Source organism: Acanthopagrus latus, chromosome 14 (assembly GCF_904848185.1).
Source record: "Acanthopagrus latus isolate v.2019 chromosome 14, fAcaLat1.1, whole genome shotgun sequence".
Lineage (NCBI taxonomy): Eukaryota > Metazoa > Chordata > Actinopteri > Spariformes > Sparidae > Acanthopagrus > Acanthopagrus latus.
This window is the reverse complement of record NC_051052.1, coordinates 18,244,608-18,271,410: the sequence shown is the minus strand read 5'-3', so window position 1 is coordinate 18,271,410 and position 26,803 is coordinate 18,244,608. Positions and strand designations below refer to the sequence as shown.

The 26,803-nt window shown below is 42.5% G+C and overlaps 3 protein-coding genes and 3 long non-coding RNA genes across 13 annotated transcripts in view; 3 read left to right on the top strand and 3 right to left on the bottom strand.

Moving 5' to 3' along the window:
- The window catches only part of LOC119032215, a 1,052,400-nt gene that overhangs the window by 560,640 nt on the left and 464,957 nt on the right, over positions 1-26,803 (bottom strand). The gene's annotated exons all lie outside the window — the stretch shown is intronic.
- On the bottom strand, positions 500-5,355 carry LOC119032206 (tetraspanin-9). The gene is made up of 9 exons (XM_037121139.1): positions 5,149-5,355; positions 3,672-3,718; positions 3,274-3,353; positions 2,959-3,150; positions 2,509-2,583; positions 2,285-2,386; positions 1,916-2,047; positions 1,042-1,125; positions 500-957 (listed from the first exon to the last, which is right to left on the bottom strand). The coding sequence occupies exons 3-9, from the start codon at positions 3,334-3,336 to the stop codon at positions 886-888; spliced, it is 720 nt and encodes a 239-aa protein (XP_036977034.1). The 5' UTR covers positions 3,337-3,353; positions 3,672-3,718; positions 5,149-5,355; the 3' UTR covers positions 500-885.
- On the top strand, positions 2,057-10,083 carry LOC119032219. The gene is made up of 3 exons (XR_005078804.1): positions 2,057-2,277; positions 8,288-8,456; positions 9,947-10,083. It is a non-coding gene; the product is annotated as an uncharacterized LOC119032219 (long non-coding RNA).
- On the bottom strand, positions 6,718-21,721 carry LOC119032172 (endosome/lysosome-associated apoptosis and autophagy regulator family member 2-like). 5 transcript variants are annotated; one of them, XM_037121062.1, is made up of 22 exons: positions 18,225-18,508; positions 14,248-14,368; positions 13,961-14,150; positions 13,668-13,815; positions 13,408-13,497; positions 13,224-13,329; positions 12,970-13,119; positions 12,658-12,746; positions 11,821-12,001; positions 11,380-11,508; positions 11,109-11,199; positions 10,857-10,959; positions 10,540-10,677; positions 9,927-10,199; positions 9,662-9,835; positions 9,120-9,309; positions 8,940-9,036; positions 8,761-8,862; positions 8,314-8,440; positions 7,947-8,125; positions 7,498-7,660; positions 6,718-7,167 (listed from the first exon to the last, which is right to left on the bottom strand). In XM_037121062.1, the coding sequence occupies exons 1-22, from the start codon at positions 18,330-18,332 to the stop codon at positions 7,099-7,101; spliced, it is 3,018 nt and encodes a 1,005-aa protein (XP_036976957.1). In that variant the 5' UTR covers positions 18,333-18,508; the 3' UTR covers positions 6,718-7,098. The 5 variants fall into 5 exon arrangements, with proteins under 5 accessions (XP_036976957.1, XP_036976956.1, XP_036976960.1 ...); XM_037121061.1 differs by having other exon boundaries at positions 6,718-7,170; positions 18,225-18,507; XM_037121065.1 differs by lacking the exon at positions 18,225-18,508 and adding an exon at positions 17,366-17,465 and having other exon boundaries at positions 6,718-7,170.
- On the top strand, positions 14,033-18,036 carry LOC119032224. The gene is made up of 2 exons (XR_005078816.1): positions 14,033-14,169; positions 17,725-18,036. It is a non-coding gene; the product is annotated as an uncharacterized LOC119032224 (long non-coding RNA).
- Positions 19,871-24,713, top strand: klhl42 (kelch-like family, member 42). The gene is made up of 3 exons (XM_037121108.1): positions 19,871-21,630; positions 21,710-21,903; positions 22,365-24,713. The coding sequence occupies exons 1-3, from the start codon at positions 20,867-20,869 to the stop codon at positions 22,817-22,819; spliced, it is 1,413 nt and encodes a 470-aa protein (XP_036977003.1). The 5' UTR covers positions 19,871-20,866; the 3' UTR covers positions 22,820-24,713.

Below are 26,803 nucleotides of genomic sequence, written 5' to 3'. Positions count from 1 at the left end.
GCTCAACACAAAAACCAACAAAGTTAACTATAAGTTTACTTTGGACTTAAATATAAGCTTAAGACTTTTCTGTATGCTTGTCAGTAGTAGTTGAAAAGTAGTATAGTTAGAGCACACCTGACTTCTTTGTGAAAGGAATCTCAACAATATCAACAGCTCCTCTGTAAACCAATGTTTTCAGATAATGACAAACCTGTTGATTAAATTCTAACTCCTCTTTTATCACTACGATTCAGTTAAAGTCAAGCTATCAGTCACTGAGTGACTAGAGGCATTTCTTTATCACTTCTGAAACAGGTTGAAAACTTCACATCTCAAGTGATCAGTTCATTGATTTATCTGACCTTCTGTTAAAGTCTGTAAAGACCTGCTGCTCACCCTGCTTTATCTAAAGGCTACAACCAAAGAGCTGGTGTTTGACTGTCAGGGTGAAAACACATACAGAGGAGAGAGAACAAAAAGTAATGAGGTCAACAAGTCAGTTAACAGTACACCTAACATTTGTAAAGAGTGCTTTTATTGAACATGTTAGTACACAACGCTTGTTTCATCTAAATGTATCAATAGATTTTTCCACAGGCATAGCTTTAGGCGACTAAAACAACCCCTATTCTCCTCTGCTCAGTCTTTGTTCTCAGTGCTGCTTGTCAGACACCAATCCTCTACACACAATACTTAACATGAAAACACACATTATAATGTGATTTAACCATAAGAAAAACTAGTTTGAATACTATTCACAACAATACATGGTTGTATAAATGAAGAAATGTAAGATAAAAGGCGGTAGTGGCACACATTATCTGTCTTGTTTGTCCTATAAACAAAAGGTGAGGGTAACAGATGTGACAGGCTGGTATTAACAGTATGACGTTGTTAATCCCTTCAGGCTTCATACTTCTTCCCTGCTCGGTGGATCTGTTGGTAAAGCGTCATCGAGAAAGCCATACCAAGGAGCTGGGAAAACAAAAACATGTTAAAAAGGAATTCAACTAATGATACCTGAGACTCTGAATAAGTGTCTCACAGTTAGCTGCTCACCTGTATGACCAGCACACCCATGGCGATGGTTCCCAGAAGGTGTTTGTTGTCATCCAGCCACTCCTCCACCTTATCATAGCAACCCTGAAAACACACACCAACATCAGCTAGGAAGGGAGGAAGACAAGAACTGCACAAACCCAGACTCCATGAGTCTTGCTTGATGACGAGCTTGAGGTTTTATGTTTTTCTGCCTTTGTTTTTTAAAAAGGAAACATTTTGGGACTTACTGACTTTCTTTCGGGGTTGTAATGAGAAGGTTGATACCACTCATGTCTGTACAGTAAGTATTTACCCCTACAGCCTGCGGACAATTAGTTTAGCTTAGCATAAGGACAGGAAACAGCTGCCCTAGCGTTGTCTTAAGGTTTGTTTGACATATTATTCTTGTTTACTTACTACAAAGTTTCAGTAGGAAGCTTTATTCGTTCATTTCTCCTTTGGACAGAATCTGGCTAGCTGTGTGTTTCCCTCTGCTTCCAGCTGTTATGCTAAGCAAGTCTGTAGCATCATATGAAGTATAGAAACATGTGAGTGGATTCAATCTTCTCATCCAACTCCCAGCAAGATGACAATTAAGTGTATTTCCCAACATGCTGGCATATTCCTGTACATCAGGGCTGCCAAAAGCTTGACCTGCCATAAATTCAATTTGGCAACAGGTGTTTCCAGGAGTGAAGTAGAAATGCTTTTCAAATAAATAGGATTCATAATTATTCATTATTTTTCTGAGATCCTTTATGGACCAACATACATTTCCAGATTCCGGCCCCCAAGGGAGAGAGTTTGGGTGCCATTGCTTTAGATTTACAGTAATAACGTATGTCACAGAGTATAACTTTAACTTCTATTTTAAGACATCACACACACTGACCCGTGTCCAGAAGGCGTTGGAGGCGTTGCGACCACAGTCCTGGTAAAATTGCTGGCAGCAGCGGTCGGGAACCACGTTTTCATGCAGAGCAGCGTACCAGTCATTGTGACTCATCACGCCACAACAATGCCACTGGTGCACACAGACAGGAGAGAGTAACAATCATTTTATTTTTAAAAATGACAGAACTTGCCTACAGCTGAGGTTACAGAGAGAACTGCAGGATAATATGAGGCTGGAGCTGGATGAACAACAAAAGAAGAAAAATCGCTACAAATATATATTGTCAATATATTACTCTGTACTAAAAGTTTATTTTACTGTGAAATGTCTTTGCGTGTGTGTGTGTGTGTGTGTGTGTAGTGTTACCTCTCCCTGTATGGTGTCCCATGCATCGCTCAGGCCTGCATTGTTATCTGTTTTGTACAGCACCAGCCCTTCCTTCAGGTCCCGTCTGGCATTTTCACTCACCTGGGAACAAAGAACAGAGTAAAGAGGTGGATCATGGGATATGTAGGCAAACTCACACACACAGTAGGAATAGGTGATTAAATATGAAAGATAAAAATGAATTTTCCTTTGCGTGGTCATACCTTCTCGGTGTGGACAAAGAACAGGATGAGGAGGATAAGTTCGGCCAAGAGGATGATCAGCAGAACGATGAAAAACTGAAGAAAATCATACGAAAAAGATGATTAAACATGAGCAGAAACATGAAGGATATACTGATGTTGCATTTATGTAAATGAAAACATTGTTAGTATGAGCTCCCTTCTTAAAAATATGTTTAAATTTACCCATAAGGTGTAAAATATGAAAAATTAACCAGGTTGTGGTCCAGACTTTTTCCATATTATGAGCACAATAAAACCTTTATTAAAGTTTAAATATGTAATGAAAAATATAAATGAAATGTTTAACTTCACTATCAAGTATCTCCAACATGTAAAATTCCAACAGAACACTGAGAAGTTCACTCTGACTGAAACTGATATCTAAATGCGACGAGTAGTGGTGCATGATGGGTACTGTAGTACACTCACACTCAACAGCAGGCACTTGTTCTCCTTGATGGCACCCAGGCAACCCAGGAACCCCGTCACCATGACGACCGTGCCAAGGGTGATGATGAGGTTGGCGGCGGAGAGCGACGGGAAGGAGGGCGACAGGGTGGCGAAGCTGCCCTGAGACACCGACAGCCACACGCCAACACCCAACAATCCACACCCGCCCAGCTGAAACACACACAGGAAACTCAAACACTTCCTGCTGATTTGTTGATTATTGTTTTGCTGATTTCACTGCTGATTTATGTCAGCATCTAAAGTTGTGTGAACTCTGTGTGTGTTGGAAATTACCCAGAAGAGCAGGTTGAAGAGGAAGAGCATGTACTTGACGCAGCAGACGCAACCACGAGCCATGATTGAATCGACGGGCACTGCAAGAAATTAATTAACCAAGTTTAATAAAAGGTGTAGACTAACAATGCTTTTAAATCAGAGCTGATGATTCTATTGTCAGTCAACTGAAGCATTGTGCGGGGATAGGACGTGAATAAACAAACTTTTAAGACAAATGTGAACTTTAATCCTGACATACATCAGAGCTGATTGGGGTTTTGCAGCATTTTTCATCTATTGTTAGCTGTTAGTTCACCAACCTCTCTGTTTCCTGTTACATCACACTAAGTGTAAACATTTCATTCTCCAAGGAGTCATGCTGAAATCACATAACAACAAGGAGGAGGCGAACTCACCACTTCAGGAGGAGACGCAGGAGAACGGAGAAGGTCTAGTGGAGAACCTGTGACACAGAAGTGCACAGAGTCTTTCAGACTTCACTGTATATTATACACAAGCTATGAAAGAACATGATGCTTCGTAGTAATACAATTCCATGGCGATTATTCCAATACATTTCTCATTTCATGCTTTTCTTTTGCTGTAAATATTACTTAATGCTAAATCTGTTACTAAAACAGTTTTCTGTCAGTGAATTAATCGACAAATCAACATATTGTGGCTGCATTTCAACTGATCTAACTTTTTTAACATAAATATTTCTGATCCCTTTACTGTTTTGCTGCGAATTACTGTGGCTGAGGTATGTAGGTGGGACATAAAACTGTTAGCAAAGCTCAACAATACTTCAGATGCTGATACCGATACAAGTAAAATAGTCAAAATGACCAAAATACAAACCTCAAATGTGGTTACTGAACACGACAAAGATATATAACAGGTAGGATATTATACAGGTTTACAGTTAAAACTCAACTTTTTTGTCCAATATTGGCCAATCAGAGATATATTGGTATCTGTGTATATGTTGTCCAATATGTGCCGATATTGAAACTTTTTTTTTATTCTAATAAAGATGACATGTTCACTAATATGCATGTCATTTAGTAAAAATATTATACCTTCAACATATTACGTAAAGGTGAACTATGTCGTTTGGGAAAGAAATTTTAACCATAAGAGAAATATCTTGATTTTTTTAATGACTAAATTAACAGAATAAACAAACTGACCTTAAATCAGACACGATTTCATACTGTTCCACTTTGTTTATAGTGGCGGACCCTGCCACCTTTCCCTTCAAAGACTGTTTTCCCAAATTTAACAGCTCATTAAATTTAGTCGGGGAAAAAAACAAGCAAAAGAAAAACTCATTGTTTTTGTAAATATTACAATTCTTGGATTTATTCTCCAAAACTACATAGTGGCCCTTTAAAGTAAAGCTAACTGTTGTCTGATGTTTAGCAGCTAGCTTAACTTCTTTCATGACCGTTGACTCATAAAATCAACAGTTAAACTGTTTCTCGCGGCCAGTCCAGGACTTCGTTAGCGTTAACGTGTTTTATTCAAAACCAATTAACCGTCTAACTGGATCAGACTGTTGTTAATGTCGCATAAACTCAATTTAAAGCTGTATTTTTATCGTTAATCTGACTCAGAGCGGAATCTTCTCTCTCGTCTCCACGTGACGTCACAGGACCAAACTTCAGTTTGCGGTTTGACGAAAGTTTGCGGGACAAAAAAACGGACAAAAGAAGCGCTGGAGTCTCTGCTGAAGACGCTAACTTTGTACTTTAGTGACAACAAAACGTGTAGATGTTTGCTACGGGCAGATAAATCACAACGCAGCGGGTCAGGCCGTGATTGTTTTCATGTCCATGCCCTCGGAAATGAGACGGGAACAAAAAAAAAAACAGAGGGATCGTTTCCTACCGTTGGCTACGAGCTGGAGCTCATCTCCCCGCTGACGTCTCGAGTTTGAGCCGCAGAGACGTTCACATACCGACTCCCGCTGCTTCACCTCACAGCAGCACCCCGTAAGAAAACTAATCCGACGGCTGCAAACTGTAAAGTCGGCTCTGAAGTTTCGTCGATGGCTGGAGAGAAGAGGAGGAGGAGGAGGAGGAGGAGGAAGAGGATTCTCCAGAGAGGGCGGAGCACAGCGGAGGAAGGACCCGGGGTGGAGGCGTGGCGGTCCGGGCTGGAGAGAGAAGGACCGTCCGGGCAAAGACCCTGCTGGCTGTGAGGATGACCGGCTGTAGGCACAGGCAGGGCAGGACAAAGTGCTCCAGTCATACTGAAGTAAAAGTAAAGGTTTCATGTTGAAAATATTACTTTGGTAAGTCGCCCATAAATAGAACCTGATTAAATGTGTTTCAGCTCCAAAAGTATTTTTCTGGCATTAAATGTAATCAGGTATCCAGACTACAAGTACATATAAGATAAAACAAAGAAGTGAGATTATTTTGTTTATTTTATAAAATCATGTATGTTTATCACAGTGAGTTTTCTCAGTTTTGCTTTTATAAAACTGATTCCAAAAAAGTTGGGATGTTGTGTGAAACATAAGTTTAGCACGTCATAATTTTCTGATCGTTTTGAGAATTCCTCAGCACAAAAACAAACTGGGTATGAAAGGGGCATCCTCGAAAATCTCAGCTGTTCCAAGACAATAATGGTTGCAGTTGATAGATTTACAGTTGATTGGTTTACAGTAAATGTTCAGCTATCATTAGTTGTGTCTTAGTCACAGAAGTTAATTTTAAAGATTCTTGCTGTTAAACTGTGGATAAAAAGAAAACCAGATTTCTACAATTGCATTTTCCTGTAAGTAAATTGAATAAATCAAATGGATCTAACCTCTTATTACAGTCCTTAAATGGAAAAACTCCAAAGCTATAATGATGTCTGCTCTCCCTTTTAACCACACTGATGACAATGCTTAACATGCCTGAAAGAAGACTTGCAAACGTTGATCATTGTGTCTCTTCAGTGTCACATCTGCACAGAAACTCTTGCTCTGTGCTCATGAACATCTGATGTTTGTCAATTTAACAGCTCATTTTTTCGAGTCTATAAAATCACTGTTTGTCATAAAGAAAGTAATGAATCATCGAGTTTTGTGTTAAACTTCTTGGTGAACTACATCATCTCACTCAACACACATCACCAACACCAACATGGTCATCAGCTCGGTACAGAAAAGGTTCTGAAGAAGATGAAAATCACAATAAATCTGCTCATATTGACAACTGCAGTCATGTGACCTGTGAGTCCTACAGACAGCAGAGCAGTGTGATCTGCACTGAGCTGGAGTTTACTGATTATTTTCTTGAATAAATGATTTTGTTTTGATTCTGTTTTGTTTTAAAAACTGGTGAAAAATATTTATAAATACCTTCACAGTGCTTGTTTTATCGGACCAAGAGTTCAAACCTTAAAATAACTGATTATAACTGAAAATAATCAGAATGGTTCAAAGAAAAAGCAGCAAATCACAGCTCCAAAGTCAAATAGGACTTTAATAAAGGTTCTTCATTATGACATCAATATAAATACATGACTCCAAACAGAAAATACCAAATAAAAATACAAAACATACAAAAAACATTAAAAGCAAGTTTTCTCTTCCTGTTGCCTCCCTGGAGCATCATGGCGTTAAAGCAGCGCTGCGTTTCCTGTGTGTTTCTAGAGTCGAGGAGTAAAAGCCATTGTCCAGTTTCTGCCAGCATCCGAGTGGCAACCAGTTAACACTGGGATCTGTAGTGGTGCCCCCACAGTGAAGGGAGGCAAAGGACACATGAGGAGGAGGGCAGTGACAGCGTCACTGACTGACTGCTCCTCCTTTATTTAACTCTCTTCTTTCTCTCGGCTGGCGTCTGTTTATCCCAGCACCCATCGATCAGACTGGGAGGAGTTCAGCTGCACAGACTCGCTGCTGTCTCCATCCTCCTGCTGACAGAGACACATAGGAAACAAATCTGTTATCAAACTACAAAATTTACATGTTTGACAGTTGTGGTGCTGGAGAAATGAATCCTGATGACTCTGGTGATCTGACTTCTCCTGTAGCGCCACCATGTGTGGTTTAGAGGGAATGTCTCAAAAACTTATCAGGATACATTTAAAAACTTTGTAATATAAAGAGTTAAAATATAAACAATAACTGGCTGAGATGAAAATTAAAAAAACTCAACTTTTGTGTTATCTTCTTCTTCTTCTTCTAAGTGAAAGTGAAAACATAAAGTGACGTCAGACAGCCCGTACAGTAAAATCAGTCACCTTGTTGGCGATGGCCCGCAGTTTCCCCAGCAGGGAGGGTTTCTGGGTGTAGACCACGTCGTCGTCAGGCTCCTCCCCTTCAGCCAGACCACAGCTGTCTGCAGCTGGAAGCTCACACTCCTTGTTGGCGGACATCACCAGGCGAGAGTACTTGTACTCCAGCCTGAACACAGACCAGAGTGACACCGTCAGCAGGAGATAACATTATTTGAATGCCACAATATAAGAAGAGAAACTGAATGTTCATCTATTAAAACCCAAGATTGTATCACTAAAGTAAAATAAAACTAAATAAAAGTAAACTAAGTATATAAAAATTATTCTCCTTTTAAAGAGTCTGAACACTTGCTGACATCTCTCCCTTTAAATAACATCTCCTGCTGGTCTTAATGAGTATGTGGGTCTTCAGTCAGACCGGTGCTGGTGTCTGACTGGCAGCTGCCTCTCACCTCTTGTTTTTCTTCCAGAAGTAGCAGGTGAGAGAGATGAGCAGCACGGCGACGAAGGCTCCGCCACCGACCCCGACCTTCAGCCACAGAGCGATGGCCTCGCATGGAACGGAGCTCCTCGCAGGCAGCGACGCGCCTTTGGTGCACAACTTTGGCTCGTTCCACACGTACAGAGTTTCCTGGAGAGGATGGAGGGAGACAGGTGGATAAAGTCGAAGTGACGGAGCAGACAGCTTAGAGGAGATGAACACAAGCCTGGTTTGATTACCTTCAGGGTTTGATGATGATACAGAATAAACACAGAGAAAGCAAATCTCCTCAAGGACAGTAAGGAGAGAGAGTGTGTGTGTGTGTGTCTGTGTATTACCTGGACACCCCCCTTGCAGGCCCCCTCGATCTGGTGATAGTCGTCCTCGGAGCAGCGTGGACAGGCGCTGGCGCTCTCCCACAGGAAGTGAAACGTACAACCGTCACATGTTCCTGCAGGACAGGTGCTGAACAAACACACAGGTGAACTTTTACATTTTTTATCTGATCTAATTACTTCTGGTATGACATATATGACCCATTATTTGTTCTTAAGTTTAAGGTATATGTGCCAAAAACGTGTACATTTTCATTCATATTATATAACAGGCTGTATTATGTTCACACTCATATTACACATTTTCTTTTTCATTTATTTACTTATTTGTCATCATATAACAAACATGTCAAAAGACAGAATACAGAGACTATAAGGGTGAGATTAAAAAAAGTAAGTGACAAAAATAAAATACAAAACAATCAGGAATTAGAGAACATTATTGTCTACCTGGGCACAGACAGCTCTCCTCGTTCAGACTTCTCAGGGTTACAGCGAACTGTGATGACTGAACTGCGACCCTGATCGCAGGACGCTGTCGCCTGTCTTGATCTGAATGAAAATAAGGACACGGTTGGGACTCAAACACAACAAACACTCACACTCATCACTTGTCTTTCACACTGTACCTGTAGAAGAAGTTGATGTCTGGGACATCCTTTGAGTTTTCAGGAAAAAGATCTGGTTTAGCGTTCACGCCGTCCAGGACGGAGTCGACTGTTGCTCCTGGAAGAAAACGCAGATAAAGATAAGTCGTTATTACCAGTTAATCAACAGAGACACTTAGTGACATTAAACAAGCTCCGTACCGATGAACGTATCAGCAAGGCTGACGGACTGGGAGGAAATGGCCATCCTGAAGCCCCGCCCATCAGCTGGGATAATGGTTGACTGACAGATGAAGCTGTCCACTGAGTTGACAAACTGAGCCGGGTCGCTCTCGTCGTCCTTGTTGGACACGACGGTGACGTTATCTGTGCAGACGGCAGCTCTCTTCCCCTGCAGACAGACATGCAAATATCATCAAAATGATCAGTTGCTATGGTTACGCTCCATGTTTCCCCGCAGCTTTGTTATCATTTCATCACACGTGGCGTCGGGCCTGCATGTGAGGAAAATGTGTTTCGTTCTCACATCATCAATAAATCTTTCAAGACAAGATATGAAAAATGTCAGATGTGTTGCAGCTGGAATATTTAATGATTTTACTGGTCCAACAGAGGAGACATTCAGGTGTTACACAAGCTAGTACAAATAAAGAAAGAAACTTATAAAATACAAAATAAAATGAAGCGATCAAATATTAAATGATTCTAATAAAAGGTTGGTGTTGAGTGAACTTGTGAATTACCTCGTGGCCACACAGGCTCATGTTGAACAGGTGGAGGTATTTTGTTCCCTTCGAGGTGAAACTGGGCCCGATGGTCACCGAGGCCACGTCGCTCAGAGGGCTGAGGTCAAAGGTCAGCGTGCGGTTGTTCTCCGTGTGGGTGAAGGAGCAGTCGCTGTAGCATTGAGAGTGTTCCTGACAGAAACGCAAACACATGAACTCTCATCATGCAACATAGTAAAAAATCTCAGGCATCATATCAGCGAATGACACCCCGTCTCTCTACCTTGTTGCTCACGCTTCCAGGTCCACAGGCGACACACGCGTCCTGGCCGTAGGTGTGGCGCCCCGCCAGGTGCGTGTTGGGCGGGCACTCCTGGCATCGGTTGGTGTCTCTGTCGATGAAGAACCCGGCGGGGCAGGGAACGCAGGAGGAGCCGGCCCGCTGGGAGTTCTGGGGTATCAGAGCGCAGACCCGACACGCCGACGCCACACCGTCAATGACGTTGGTCACACTGATGGAGTAAACCTTCACCATGTCACTGACGTAACGACGCATCTGCAAATATACAAACACGGGACGAGGACGGAAACAGATGTGAGGTTTGTTCAGCAGCTCCTTCCTCTCACAGCAAGATTGAGTCCAGTTTTAAATGTTTTAAAGTTTTATTCCTATTAATTTTTTTCATGTTGGCCAACTTCCTTGTTTATATGTTCTTTTGTTTTCCCAGAGGCCAAAATTAAATGTGTCGCTCCCTTGAGTGAAATTGTTGGTTTTTCAGGGTTTGAAATATTGATGAAAACATGGAGTAATAAACATACAACACAGGTCTAGTTGTTTGCAGTCATTCTACGTAATATATCTTTAAAGGGAAGGTTCTGTGTGTGTGTTCACTCACGTCCAGCGCCTGGTTCGTCCTCTGGAAGGCCCACGTATACGTGACGGAGGCGTTCCTGGTCATGCTGTGTGTGTACGACTGTTTCCCTTTACTGCCTTCCCAGGACTCCACCACCGTGGTGCTCTTACTGTTCACATCCTGCAGGGGGCGCCACAGTAAAGAGTTACATAGGGAAAATATGAGTTGGATTTCTTAAAACAAATATATGCAGAATACAGTAATATTAAGCTGGACCACAACTGGACAATATTGGCCTGCTGATAAAATAATTCACCCACGTATCGCCCTCTGTTCTGAACACACAGTCAAGCACACACCATCATGAAGTAGAGCTCACAGTCGGCGGAGCAGATGGTCTCAAACACAAAGGTTATCTGGCCAAACTCATTACCGGTCATCCCTGACAGCGAGGCTGGGACCCTGCCACAAACACACAAACACACACATTTAGATCAGACACTTTAACAAACATATTCCCTCTGATAACACAAAAACACAGGATTTTTCTACACCTTACATGACCTGATTTTTAAGGTTAAGTCAGCTGCCATGAAAACACACACACTTACTTGAAGCCAGGAACATGCAGGGTGAGGATGAGATAATCATTATCCGAACTGCTCGCTCCACTGCGAATATGGTCCCCTGCAACCTCCCATCCTGACCGACGACAGACAAGATACACTCACATTTACACCTCGTTTATTGTGGATTACGGATCACTGCGCGAGTACACGATGATGTGTGATGTGTCGTCCAAAACTGGGAAGCAAGTTCACTTATTGCTCCGAAAGAAATAGAAATTTAAGCATCCACATTTTTTTTCATCACTGTTCTCACCGTTCATGTCGTCACATTTGGAGTTTCCCACGTTGAAACACGAAGTCTTCATGTTGGAAGGCAGCACATTCCACCATTTGTATTCATAACCCAACACGGGCTCTGTACCTGCAGGGCACTCAGTGCAGGCTGGACACACACACACACACACACACACACACACAGTGACATTTTCCTCCATGATAAAACATGTTGTTTGAAGAAGAATCATCTTTTCAGGTGCAGATTATGCAGCTGGGTCGACTCTTTACAAAATGTAATTCAGAACATCATGTGACCAGATGGAGAGGCTGATACAGAGCAGGAGCATAACAGGAAGTCCAGATGAAGGAGTATTCATTATTACGTGATATGAATAGCTGCAACAATGGACTCATTGACATTTTTAAGGCGTTCATTTGACTTTTCTTCAGTAATATGAACGTGTGTAGGCAGGTTTACCGGAGGTGCCGTCTGAGTGGGTTCCAGGTGGGCAGGGCAGACAGGTGGAGTCGTTGCTGTTGTAGTAGCCGGGGTTGCAGGGAGGGCAGGGCTTTCTCTGCCCTGTTGCAGGGAGCTCCACAGCCCCCGTCACGTTCTCCACGCAGATTTTTGGCTCCACCCAACGATACAACACCTGCGTCTGTATCCGGCAAAACCAGAGGTTGTGATCAGAGTTTGGAAGATTTCTTTAAGTGACTGAGGGACTAACAGAGGTAAAAGAGGGAGGATAGAAACTAAGATACATCAAAATAGATGGTAAAAACAATTAATACCATCAACAATAGAGGGATGTGTTTATTTTATGGTCTTTGACAATCATCATTCTTACTCAGCGCTTTCTGAAATGTGAATCAAGACCGGCCAAGGTCATGGATGAGTGCCAAGGAAGTTGATTTAGGCTCAGATGTCATGCAAAGCGCTCGCTAAGCCCTTCATCGTTTCCTTTCTCATCACGTTGTGTAACTTCTCTAGTTTCTATCACGGTGACCTGAGACAGCTGACTAAACATCCTCACCCTTTGAAAATCAATTTAAATGAAATGCATTAGAACAGCACTGGGCTATTTATCATATGTTCTTTTATTCAGTGTAAAACATTCGACCAAATGAAAGACAAACAGGAATCTTCATGCTCATCGTGTATTAAATATCAATTCATTAGTGGAGTCAAAAGTCTACATATTTGTCAATGCGTCTGTCCTTGTACAGTAAAAAGGTGTGTATGTGTGTGTGTGTGTGTGTGTGTGTGTGTGTGTGTGTGTGTGTGTGATATGTAAAATGTGTGGACGCCGCTGACCTTCCCTTCGCTGTCGCAGGCCGTGTGGATCTGAAAGTAATCCTTCTCCGAGCACGGCGGCCTCACCTTGCACTCCGCCCATCCCTCATCTGAAAGAGGAGTCGGACAGGAGAACGAGGTGTGACGCCGCAGAACGCAGCGATTCAGAGATAAAAACATTCAAAACCAGAACTGGATCAGAAAACAGGTTTAGTTGTCCACATTCACAGACGATAAATACAGTTTTATCACTGGATATAATGAAGCCCACAAAAGAACCACAGCTCGTATGAGTGAGGTCACTGAGACGACTGTTGTTCCGTGTGTACGTACGTGAGTAGTGGTGTTCAGGACAGGGTGTGCAGGAGGCTGCGTCCTTTATGGAGAAGGTGTTGCTGGGACACGGCTCGCAGGATGAGGAGCCGGGGGCCGGGCTGAACCAGCCGGGTCGACACGGAAAACACTCCGATGTGTAGGCGACACCTGTGAGGACATAAAGCAGCAGCACATGCACACGGAAATTATTTTTTTAACTTTTTCTCATCCAGAGAGCTCTGTATATCTGAGGAGGGGTGTTTGGAATTTACCCTCTATCTGGATGTTCTTGAGCAGCACAGGTTTGACCATCTTGCCTCCCACCAGGATGCCCGTGGTTCTCCAGTACAGGATGTTTGTTCCGGACTTCAGATTCACCTGAAAGCAAAGAGGGACGTGCACACAGTGAAGCGCAGCCAAACCAAGCACATAATACAACCAACACCAGATACTCACTGTGTGTGTGTCCCATTCTCCATTGTTAGTGACTTTAATCCACTTCTGGTCATCAGTCTGGGCCATTTCCTGACACTGCTCGTTCTGGACCTGAACACAATTTGACACGGAAGCTGTCAGCCACAAAATAGTGTTCAAGACAACAGCTGCTGCTCCACTAATTAACTTTCTATCATCTGCTAAATAACAAAGAATAACACCACCCAATGGTAAATACATCAGAACACTTCATACTGAAGGGAGCGGTTAGAGGAGCTTACGTAGAACTCAAAGAAGATGTTGTTGTCAGGGTACTGGTACGTAAAGGAGACGGAGCCCTGCTTCTCCAGATGGACAGCGTAAACCAAAGAAACCGTACACTCGTCACGGTTGGACTCCAGATACACACCCTGTGGCGTCCATGATGAGCTGCAGCACAGATAAACACACTCAGGCAAACAACATAACACAATAACAGCTGAATACTGTACTCACTCAGATTAATACCTCTGTACTCAGTTACATCTACTGTGTAACCTGAGAGAATAGTAGTGTTTGTAAGCGTCTGTGTCACCTGTTACAGGCCTGAATGTCCTCTCCATTTGGGCCGGGGTCCAAGAAGCTGGCCAGGCTGGTGAAGCCTGCAGGGATGGCGTCCCATTGGTCAAAACGGAGGCCGCTGCCCAGTGAATAGGAGCCGGCAGCACACGGCGTGCACTCCTGGATGCTCATCTCTAAATACTTCCCGGCCGGACAGGAAAAAGCTATGACACAGAGAGGAAAGTAAGGACTTATTGACATGTGAACATAGACAGATATGAGCGTTCGCACACACAAACACATAAAAGTGGCAGTACTGACAGCAGTCTGTGCCTCTGGTCGGAGGTGGAAGGTCTGAGCAGGAGCCTGGGTTGAGAGGGATGGAGACTCTCCATCGTGAGCCTGTGCTGTCACACTCTGTGTACTGGTAGTAGTAGTCTGTCTGCAGGACACACAAAGAGACATTTGTACATTATTATTAACGTTTATCATGTTTCAACCACTACAGATATGGTCACAAGAAAACCTGCATCATTTTCTTTCAAGTAAAATTGTCGAAGCTTCTCAGATGTGAGGATTTGTTGCTTTTCTTTTTCATGTATGACATTAAATAAAAAGTCTTTGCGTTTTCGACTGTTTGACGCAATGTGAAGACGTCATTTAAGTGACTTGGTGCGAGCGTGACGCTGATTCCATATGAAAACAAGAGCTGCTCATACAAAAGGGAACATCGGGGGGGTGGGAGCATGTCCAGGGTGAAAGTGGTGGCTGACCCCGATCACCACGGCAACCAACCGCTGGAACAGTATCGGTCCATTAAGAGGATGAGAGCGGGTCATCTGTACAGTCGCTTCTGTCCAAGGACCGCTGGCTGTGACATTACGTAGATCTGAACAGACTGAACTGTCATTTAGAAGAACATCAGGTCCAAACAGCTGATTATGACTGCTTTTAATCTCCATAGAAACAAGAGCAGCATGTCGTCATCTCGAGTGAGTTCAGAACAAGAGCTGAGTTTTTGTTTTTCATTATTTCTTAATCAATAAACACAGTAAAGATTAGAGCATTATAGATAGATAGTCTTATTTCTTTGTTTCATTTCAAGTATTTTTTTTTTTATATTAATTTAATACAAAATGTCACTCAAAACAACCTTGAATATTCAGGTCAATAACCCCCCCCCCAAAAAGTGGATTTTTCACTGGATTTTTTTAAACTTTTATTCATGGTTTGAAGCTGTCTGATGTATGAAAAGTTTGATATTTTAGAAAATAAATGTCTTTGTTGAGAATTAAATGATTAAAGATTGATACAGGTCTCGTACTTGCACAGTAAATATGAAGCTCAGCTTAGCACAAAGACTGGGAACAGTGCTCATTATTGCAATATTACATTAGAATTTTGCCTTAGTGGTGTTTAGACATTGACTTAAGGAATATTACAGATGTAAAAATGATGCACAGGAACAGCAAGCACATAAAGTCCTGCTTTTTCCTCTTTTAGGATTACTTATTTTACCTTTAAAAATCAAATTGGTTTCATACGTAAGAAATTCCTGCAGATTTAAGGCAGTAAAGCCAAAAAGAAGGATTTGATTTTTAGTTTTTGAGTCCAAAGTCTCGCTCTGGCAGTTCTCCATCTCCTCCCCCGAACCTGCTGTTCCACTGGGCGGACAAATCGGCAGACTGTGCTGGCAGCTGAGCGCCGACATCTAAGTAGCAGCTAATTAAACTGAAACAATCACGGAGATGACCTGCGATGTGTGTCCGGGGGAATAAGATGGTTTGCAGATACAGTGTGTGTGTGTCTGTGCGTGTATGTGTGTGCAGTACAGATAAGCTTGAGCTCTTTTAAAAGACTAATCACCTCTCTGCAACAACAAAAATGGCCATTCATGCTGCGTCTCCTCCCCCAGCCCTCACACAAACAAACATACAAATTGTGGACGGACATGTGAGAGGCTAACCGCTTCATTAACATGTCGCAACCTGCGCTGACATTCACCTGCTGTCTCCTTCTGAATAGACGGACCAACAAGAGAACAGGTGCCTGCGGCGGTAATGTGTTGACAATGGGGGGGAAAAGGTGAAACTGATAAGAAAAAAAAAAAAAAAAACCCAACAGGGGCTAATGTGTTTCACTGGTCTCCCGGGTGACTCACACTTGTTGTCATGGAGACTGATGAAAAGCAGAGAGGGGGGGACAGGGGATAAAATGCAGCGCCACAACAGTCCATCCTCTGAGTCAGGAGATTGTGGGAATGGAGATTTTAGAATTTGTTCAGACAACAAGAGAGATGGACGCTTAATGTTCATTATTATTTGTTAGTGTAGTAAAGTGTCTAAACCTGCTGTTTGACCATCCTCGGACAAACTCACTGACAGCTGGCTCCCATTCAACTGTACATAATGTAGTCTCTGCTGCATCATCTAGTATGACGCTACATTTAGCAGATGCTTGGCTCCATTCTGTGACTAGACAGTATCACGTTCTCCTTTAAAACCTTTTTTCCATGTTCTGGTACTTTATACTTTAACTCCACTACATTTTAGAACCGAGCATTGTAATTTTTACTCTTCATTTATTTGAAAACTGAAGTTATTAGTTGCAGATTCAGACTAATAAAGATCACTGAATAGGTTCTGATGTAATAAAGATAAACCTCAACTTCCTGCTTCATTATTAAAGCACAGCAAACTTTAATACATGATTGATAATAGTTCATTGATACATTATGCTGAAATGGACCGTTATGCATAATGAGCACTTGTAATTTTAGAACTTCTATGGTTTATTCTGATGCCAATATTTTTGTAACTTGACTTAAATAAAAATGGAATGCATCGCTTTTAAACTCAACTACCTAAAGCTAAACTCAAACGAGTTGGGGGCCACAGCTGGTATTGTTATCTCACAGGAGGGCCACTTCAGCATTCTGGTACTACAAGAAAGTGGAATATTTCTGAAAATGTAGTGTTACTTCTATCATTAACAGAATAATACAAAATGCAAACCCCATTTTGGATACAGTAGTATTTATATAAATAATGTATCTAAAGTAAACCTTGCACTGAACTAACAAATAGAATCTGTTAATACATTTGTACTTTTTTGCATTTTTGCTCATATTTTCTTATTATGTAATAAAAAAAGAAATCTTTTTTTTCCTTAAGTTTTTCAACCATTGGTGTAAATCTTTTTTCCATATAATTTATTTAAACTTTGTATGCTAAGCTAACTAGGCAGCATTTAAGTTCAACCAGTGAACTTACAAATGCTAACTATTAAGCCTAGTTAGCTTAGCATAGAGACTGGAAGACTGAAAAAAAAAATGTCTAACTCCATCTGAAGGTTAACAACACTTCTAAAGCTAACAAATAAAAACCTGACATCTTGTTTATTTAATTCAAACTAAACAGAAGAGTAAAAACGACCATACCAGGTTTGAGATGAGGCGCTAACCTTAGCTAGAGCATTTCTTGACCGGAAGTTCGCCATGAGGTTGCCAGGAAACCAACTGTCGGTTTATTATGTTACCATAATTTTAATTATTATTTTTTCCCCCTTATATCCTTATATATTTTACATAAATTGTGGTGAATGTCGACGTAAATTTAATATCGATCTAAAAAAAAAAAAAAGATTTTTGTGTTTTTTTATTCGCGTTTTTTGTTTTGTTTTTTTCGTCTTTAACTTGTGAGCGGGACGGTTTGGTTTCATAACATGGTTTGGTTTGGTTTCAAAACCCTCAAATAACCCCGACATGTCCTGAAGTCTTCTCTGTTCACCTATTTATAGACAAACCAAGATGCTGCGTCCAGGCTGAGCGCTGCTGGCGCAACAATAGACCCCTGACAGCAGCGTTACCCGCCCGGTCCTCTCTCCTCCTCTGCGGGTGATCCTGCCCCGTCTGACCGGCAGACGGCTGCCTGAGCGGGGATGAGGGCCAGCAGACAGCGTCATCTCGTTATGGAGCGTGTTCATTGTGAACAGTGAACAGCATTGTAAGCCGATCAGCAGCGTGAGGAGGACACTGTTGAGCCCGTATAAAGCTGTAAAACGTCTTGTAAATGTGTTGTCTGGTGGTGCATTATAAGAGAAGCATCTGGATGTAATGTGGTTGTTTATTTCTGCATGCATGGCCATTTTTTTTTACTTGATCACTGCATTAAAATATGTGGAAAAATGTCATTTCTGGATGAGTATAACAGTTTAGAAACTGAAATTAAATGTTTTTTTCTGGAGCCTCAGGTTACTCCAGATAATAATAAAAAATACTAATAATCAAGCGCGCTCACCTCATCGCACGGCCGCAGGTCTCTGCCGGCGGACACTGACGGTGCGTGAGCGGTGATGATGAGTAGAAGGCAGCGGGGGAACCAGGAGGCCCACACCTGCTCCCGCATCCTCAGCTCGGATCACAGACGGCCGGCTGTCCGCTGCCTGGAGCCTCAAACATGAAACGAGCCGAGCGGTGAGTGTTCGTGTGCCGCCGTCCCTGTCATTGATGCGCCTGTCTGTCTCTCCTCCACACTCCTCCACCCACACCAACACCACCACCACCGTCAGCACACGGTGTTAAAAATACACTTCCGGTCCAGGCTTTAAAATTAAAACTCGTGTTATTCTTAGAAAAAAACTAAGACTTGAAATTGTAATGTAAGTGCTTTTTTGTTGTTGTTATATAGTTATTTATTATCATTTCCGTTAATTAGTATTCCTTTAAAAAAAAAATCTACAGGCTTCTGTAATGTTTAAATACTGTATTCTATAAATATTCTTATTAGTCTTCATTCATTAAAGTTCCTCTTAGAGTGACACATTTTTAGGTTCTTTTTTGCTCAGTAATATTATAGACTATTGGTGCATTTTTTTGTCCAAAGATAGGCACTAAATGGAAATAATTCAGTCAGTCATTCAAAGCAAAAACAACAAATATTTTGCTTCACAAAAAGTGAAAAAAGTGATGCTTTTTCTTCTTCCTATCATATATGGCAGTGAATGCATGCACATTTTGAACTATTGGTTGAATAAAACAAGTAAATGAAATAACTTAATTTGGGCTCAGGAAAAATATTCTCTATTAATTTATTTTTTTTAAAAAAAGTATAATCCTCAAAACTGTTCTCCCACTCGTGCTTTTATTTTGAAGGCCCCACCTCCTGTCTCAGTCTACCTGATTATTTATGACTTCACTTCTCGCTCAGCTAAACCCTCACTCAGACTGTGACGTCACGGCTGTGATAACGCACGTTATCTTGATTGACAGCTGCAGAGAGGCAGCAGGCTGCTGGCTGCAGGGCTTAATATAACTCTGCACTAACAGGAGAGTTGGAGCCAGAGAGACACTAACAATGTGCAAATGTGTTGATCCAGCAAAATCATGATGGAGGCTCACACATCCTCTGCTGTTGATTCTATAGCATCGAAAACCAACCTATAGCCCACTGAATGCTTCCTTTTCTGAGGTATTTTATTTCTAAATCCTAGTACCTGGTCTTTATTTGCTAATAATATATGTTTATACTGTAGAGAAACTGCCCTTCTCTTCTGATTGACACCACTGATCTTCAAACAACACTTTTTAATCATTGAGTCTTATTGGAAAAGTGATGATTCAAATTAATATTTCAGATGAAGCACCTTTCAGATGCAGGTGGATTTACATTAGACATGAAACAAGATTTAAAAGACAACAAGAGCCAAAAAACTAACAAGCATGGGGACAGAATAATGCAAACTGTGCTACATGCAACATCGCTGACTTTCACTGTCCTGTGTAATCTCTCCACCTGCTCTAAAGATTCACAAAACACCTCTCAACTGAGATTAAACCTTATTAAATATGCATGTTGACCTCAACAGGTTACTGAAATGTAGAACAGATAACTTCATATTATTCCACTAAATAGCTTAAATCACATATCATGTGATGAAAGTAAGAATATGGAACAATTTTAATGAGTGTAGTCACATTAACTGATCTAGCAGAATATATACATATGTGTGTTTTTTTTAAATTTATTTATTACATTTACAACCTTTCAGTCACAAGGCAGGAGCTTTAATCACTTTTTGGCGGGTGAAATACATTATTTTATATAATAATTTTATGAGTTGTATTGGCCCTTTAAATGAATTTCAACGGGTAAAAGGGTCTGGATTGGTTATAATGCGACATATATAACCACCAAGACTGAAATCAAGTCATTTTGATGCAGAAACAACCTTTCAGTCACAAGACAGGAGCTGTAATCACTTTTTGGCAGGTGAAATACTGCCTTTTATGGGTTAGGGTAAGTTGTATTGGCCCTTTAAAGTTATCCCAACAGGTAAAAATGACTGGATTCGCTAAAACTACGGACAGAAAGTTATTTGTATGAGTAGTTCTGACAGTAGGATCCAGATAAAATCAGCTGTGGACGTTTACAACCTGGTTTGTAGCTTTGAAAGGCCGCGCGCTCCTGCGGACGGAACCAGTTTCTGGCGGACTATCACTTTTTGGCAGCACACCGGATGTGACGAAGGTGCAGAATCAAAACAGTCGAAATTTTGACAGCTCGTCACCAAAAGGCTGCAAAATGCGATGGAAAATGTCACTGCCAGTGTCGGAAATAAACGACAGCATTTAACCAACATCTTTAGATACTGGGGCGACTTTTTATCGGACTGTCGAGGAATGCTAACGAGAGGAAAAGGTGCTTTTGGCTAGTTTATCTACTAGCAGCAGCAGCGGCGGCTCCTCTCTATGCACCTAGCTGGTTAGCTTCCACGGCTAACAGAAAGCCGCTCCATGGCGATCTATGGGCTGAACATTACCATATATAGACCGGCCACTGAGCTCCCTCGCCGGTGAAATGTAAACGGTGACTGGTGGAGGAGGCTGACTAAAGGGCAAGCAAAAACAACGGAGAACAAACACTAGCGCGTTAGCTTCACCATGTCATCTGACCAGATCATTGCCATCGTCATGGATGACAAAATCTACGAGGTGAATAAGAAGAAGCTGATCGAGAAGAGCGACTACTTCCGCGCGTTGTACAGCTCCGGGATGAGAGAGTCCACGGAGGACTCGGTGCAGCTGCAGGGGCTCAGCGTCCCCGGCCTGGAGCTGGTCCTGGAGTTCATCAACACCTCCAAGGTCCAGGTTGTCAACGAGACTCTGGAGGACCTGATCGAGACCGCCTCCTTCTTACAGGTCACCTCCATCCTCAAGCTCCTCACCTCGGAGATCCGCATGGATAACTGCGTGGAGCTGTACAGCCTCTCTGAAGTCTACGGTACTCATGACCTGCGTAATGCCTGCCTCAAATACATGAGCTGCTACTACCACCCGATGCTGAGGAGGCCGGAGTTCGGCAGCCTGCCCTCTGCTGTCAGAGACCAGGTCAAGGAGATGCGCATGAAAGGCACCGCCACCCTGGTAGCCATCGGGGACTTCACCTGTCTGTCCCTGGACGTCCCCGATCAGGATGAACCCTGGTCCATGCTGAGGTATGGAGAGATGGAGCAGCGCTGGAAGCCACTGGCAAACAACCTGCCTCCTGACATGATCAATGTCAGAGGATATGGCTCAGCCGTCCTGGATAACTACCTGTTCATCGTGGGCGGGTACAGGATGACCAGTCAGGAGATCTCTGCGGTGCACTGCTACAACCCCTGCAGGAACGAGTGGAACCAGGTGGCTCCACTCAACCAGAAGAGGTAAAGGCAGACCCACACACGTCTTCTCAATCATCAGGTTCTTCTGTTGTGTTTCACTCACCGTGTCCTCTTCCATCAGGTCCAACTTCAAGCTGCTGGCAGTACAAGGGAAGCTGTACGCTGTCGGAGGCCAGTGTTTAGGCACGGTGGAGTGTTACAGCCCCGAACAGGACTGGTGGACCTGCGTGTCCTCGATGCCCGACCCGCTGGCTGAGTTCTCTGCCTGTGAATGTCAAGGGATGATCTACGTCATGGGTGGATACACTGCAAGAGGTTAGAATAACACAGTTCAAGTAGTGAAGATACTGTCTGCTGTACAGTCAGTATGTAAATGGTATGAAATAACTACATCGCACACAGTCGAGGAAAATGGTATGTAGGATAACATGAAGACACCAAACATTCACAAAAACGTTCTTTCATTTTTACTTTTGCTATTTTTCTGCGCTGTGCTTTGCCTCTCAGGCTACATACAGAGTTATACATAGATAAATATATATGTTGGAGAAGTGTTGTTGTCTGTTTCCTGACAGGAGGTCCACAGGTGTCACTCAGGTAAAGCCATCTAAAGGGATCTTTCTGCTGCCTGAGTGGCTGCTGATGGCTTTTGTTTTCCTGTATTTATTGATTGATTTCATTGTGCACAACTTACATCAGAACTTTCACAGACTTTGTGAGAAAGAAAAGTTCTTTCAGTCAGAATTTGACTTATTTATTTCTTCTGTGTTTGTCAGACAGGAACACGAGTGTCCTCAGATACTGCCCCACCTCTGACTCCTGGACGGTGTTCCGGTCGTGTTCAGCGCACATCCGCAAGCAGCAGATGCTCTCTGTGGAGGACACCATCTACCTTGTGGGAGGCTACACCCATGAGCTGGAGGCGGGCCGCCGGCAGCGGCGTCCCAGCCAGACAGAGGATGTGCTGACAGTGCAGTCCTACAACGTCACCACGGGTGAGTGGATACAGCTGAAGGAGAATACGTCCAAGTCGGGCCTGAACCTGACGTGCACGCTGCACAATGACGGCATCTACATCATGAGCCGGGACGTGAGCCTGCCCACCAGCCTGGAGCACCGCGTCTTTCTCAAGTACAACATCTTCTCCGACGCCTGGGAGGCGTTCAGGCGCTTCCCGGCTCTGGGACAGAACATGCTGCTGTGTTCGCTTTACCTCCCCAACCTGCTGTGACCGAGAGCGCTGACGGTTCAGTGAACACTAACACACAGTGGAGCCCACGCAGCATTAATATAGGCCAGTATGTGGCTTTGCTTGTCCTTGCACAGAATGGGGGCTCTGCGGCGATAGTGGGAGCAGCGTCTGGTTGCCAGGTTGGACGCCACGTGACCTCTGTGCCTCGAAAACAAAACGCACTACCTTGTACATAAATCCTGCTGTGGATGCAAATACAAAAGCTACAATGACGAGTATGAAAGTGATGAAGCACCGTGGCCCGCAGGTCAACAGCATCATAGCAGCTTGTGCCAGTTTGTGCCTCTCATGCACTAACATTAAAGGGATAGTTCAGGGTTTTTTTTAAAAGTGGGGTTGTATGAGGTAATTACTTATTCATGATTAGCAAAACATTTTAGCCACCTAAAAAATTAGTTTAAAAGGACAGCAGGTAATATCTGCAACTCAGTCAACAAAAAGTTAGTAAAACAAAAGTACTGTGGGATCATGGGAGTTGTTGTCTTCATTGTTCATGTTCTATCTGACAGAAGTTAATTTTCTAGTCACATTCCACGTGATGTTTGGTCGCGTTCGCTGACTTCCTTCTTCACTCGTTGACATCTCGTCTCTTGTTGACCTGAAACTTAAAGCGGCAGGTGACCAAATGAAACGAACTGTTACCTGGAGTAAAATAACAGATTTCTCTGGGTTTGACCTTGTTGGAAACATTTAGGATATTGTAAGTACAGAACTCAACAACAAACGTCTTGTCGTTCTTTAGACATTTTAATGCAGAAACGTTACATATCCTTAGAATATTTTCACTGCTTTAACCTGCCGTCAGACAGCCTTTGATTGGGGAACTGAATCCGTTATCACTTTCTCTAAAGGCACCAGACTCCTTTGACAGAAACACTAATTTAACCTGACATTTCAGCTAATAAATTACGTGTGAAAATGCGCCACAGATCATTCCAATGAAAATACTTGTTAGCTGCAGTTTTAACTTTGTCTTCTGCAAAATTAAAACCATTTGTAATTAGTTTTCTATCCAGGTAACAGCTGCCATCTTTGTTTGCTGCCAGATTTGAAACTTGGGTTAGAGGTTGAAAATCTGCTTTTATTGTGCAGCAGACTGAATAGTTTTCCATTCAGATAGTTAAAATATAGTTTATAGGGTTCTGGAATTATCCTCCAGAAACCATGAACCCCTGTTGAAAGTAATGCAAATACATGAGAGGCACAAACTGAGGCTAAATAACAGCATGGGCCACAATGTTCTTGATGTTTACACTCCAGATATGGCGTACATGTTTATCCATAATTCACTACAAACCTTAAACACATTTCCTGTATGTACTGTACATAGCAGATAATCATGAAATGGCTTTGGTTTTACACTGCCAGTTTTATGGGGATTAATTAATGGTTCCCTGATAGTTGCTGTTTGGGATGAAAAGTGGCTCAGAGGGAGCTTAATGTGTTGCACAGTCTTATTTTCCTGAGATACACTAAGCAAAGCTTAAAGCGCAAATTCCATGAAATGAGCGATGCACATGTGCCTTCTGCAACCTCAGTTAAAAGGAACTTGATACAAAAAAAAGCACAAAATGCAAGACTTTGTTACATTGCCAGCAACTGACCAAAACTGCTGTGTTTTTATTTTTCCTCTCTGCTAAAGCAGATTTTGTTTCCATTAAGGTACTTTTCTGTTCCTTGGTTTAGTGTTTGTGGTGTGCAGATGTGAGAAATGAGCCTCAAAGCAAAACTTATTTCCGAAACTGTTGGAGTTTGGGGTAAATGCAGCATTTAAAGTGTTTGAGTTGGTGGATTTCAGATTTTCTCTGCATTACTGATTTGTTTGACAGTTTGGAAATTTAGGTCATGATATTAAAGATGATGTTCAGGGGTCCGTTTGTTCTTTAATTCAGAGCCTTATGTTATGTAATTTTCAGCTTGTGTCTTATTTTGCATTCCAAAATTAAGAATCAGTCTCATCATAACGACATCTTCCCACAATCTTTTACTTGCCACCGGGGACCGTGGAGTAAGTCCTGCCTCTGTCGGTCACTCGGCTTCATTCCTTCCCAGGAACATTTGGCACAAATGATCCAACCAATCGGCACGCGTGTCCCTCAGACCCCGGGGAGCTGTGATGAATCCACATCATGATGCCGCCTGTAGGAGTTGAGAAATACCTTTAGACTGAATCCCCTGCAATAAGAGATTATCGGTGTGAGTAATTCTTCCAGGAAGGAGTCAAAACTTTGACTGATTCCAGATTCTTAAATGTGAATATTTTCAGGTTTCTTTCTTCCTCTGTGAGAGCGACATTAGTATTTTCAGGTTGTGGACCAAACAAGATATCTAAAGACGTCATCCTGAGCTGCTGGAAACGCTGATCCACATGTTTCTACATTTTCTGACCAAAGAAATGATTTATAGATAGATAAAATTAAATGCAGATAAAATAATTTAAACATTTGTCACTTTGGCTCTGATGCAGCATGTGATCTAAGTAACAAATAACTAAAGTTATCAAGTAAATGTAGTGGAATAATTATCAATATTTTGCCCTAAAATGAGAGAAATTATAAAGTATAAAGGGATGAGTCACCAAATTCTAACGAAAACAGCTTCATATTATTTTCACAATTTATCTATAGCTCATTAAGTGAAGAGCAGAAAATTGTACAAAAAAACATCCTTAGAAGACGCTGTAGTCTAATTCTCACTGTGTGGCCGACTAATACTGAACGATCAGAGCGGCACGTCTCCTGCTGTGGCTTTTAAATATCATCTGAATTCAGCTCGTTTGACAGAAGCTGAATTCTGAAGCATCTCAGGCAAAATAATATCCAGAGTTGACCAGCAGGGGGCAGCACCTGCTCATCTGAGCAGTCACGCAGTTTCTCCCTCATCACCTTCACAAGGACTCCCTCCACCAAATAAACAGTGTTTACTGTATGTATATAAATAATCATCCTCGATTTTTAGCTCTGTTCTTTTTTTCACGTGTATTTTCAGAAAAAACTCATGCTGTGAAAGACGTGACAATTAACCGCTGATTGAATCACCTGTGGGCTGAATCATCACTGCTGTAAAAATGTGTCATCATCCGAAGGTCATGACCGCAGATGGAGGTGATATTTTTAGATATACGTTGGTGCGGACGGATGACAGACAGCAGAGATTGGGTTCTTTAAATCACTGCGGCTGCCAAGTGGGGAGGCGGAGGAAATCAATTGTTGCCATCAGCGGTCCAGATTGATCCTCTGTGTGGCGTCAGATCGCAGTGATCTCTCTCACGCTTCCACAGCGAGGGGCCGCCGGGGGCCAATCACTGCTGACAAGTGACGAGGTTTTAGGAACAAGGAGAAGAGTGACAGACTGGGTGTAGTGGAGTGTTAAAAAAAGAGAAAAGAGAAAAAAAAGGGGGGGTATTTTCTTTGTGTTTGCATGAAAATGTGAGTGTGAGAATGCATCTGTGACGAGTGTGTGATGGAAAGAGGAGGGTTCAGATGAGAGAGAGAGAGAGAGAATACACTCCCGAAAGCAGAGATAGAGAGTAACAGAGAGAGAGAGAGAGAGAGAGAGAGAGAGAGAGAGAGAGATCCAAGGACAGACGGCACTGAGGGGAGGGGAAACACACAGTCTCTCAGTCACACCTACTAACAGCCTCTGCAAGAGACAGAACACATCTTGACATTGTGAGGAAGATGCATGTCTACATCAGAGGAGCATCCAGGACAGGACAATAGCCCCCGAAAAGCTGCTGAGACAGATACATGCCAAGGACTACAATCACACAGAGAGACAGAGATCACAGCAAGCCCAGAGGGAAGGACAGCAGAACAGGGTGGAAGAGGGAACATTCGCAGGTTTGCCTTTAAAAAAGGATCCAAACAGAAAGCAGCCTCCCGGGGGGGTTTCTCTTCCTCTCCGCTCATTCACTCAGTGTCCTGCCGCCTGCAGAGAGCTCCACAGCCTCCGTGCTTCAGT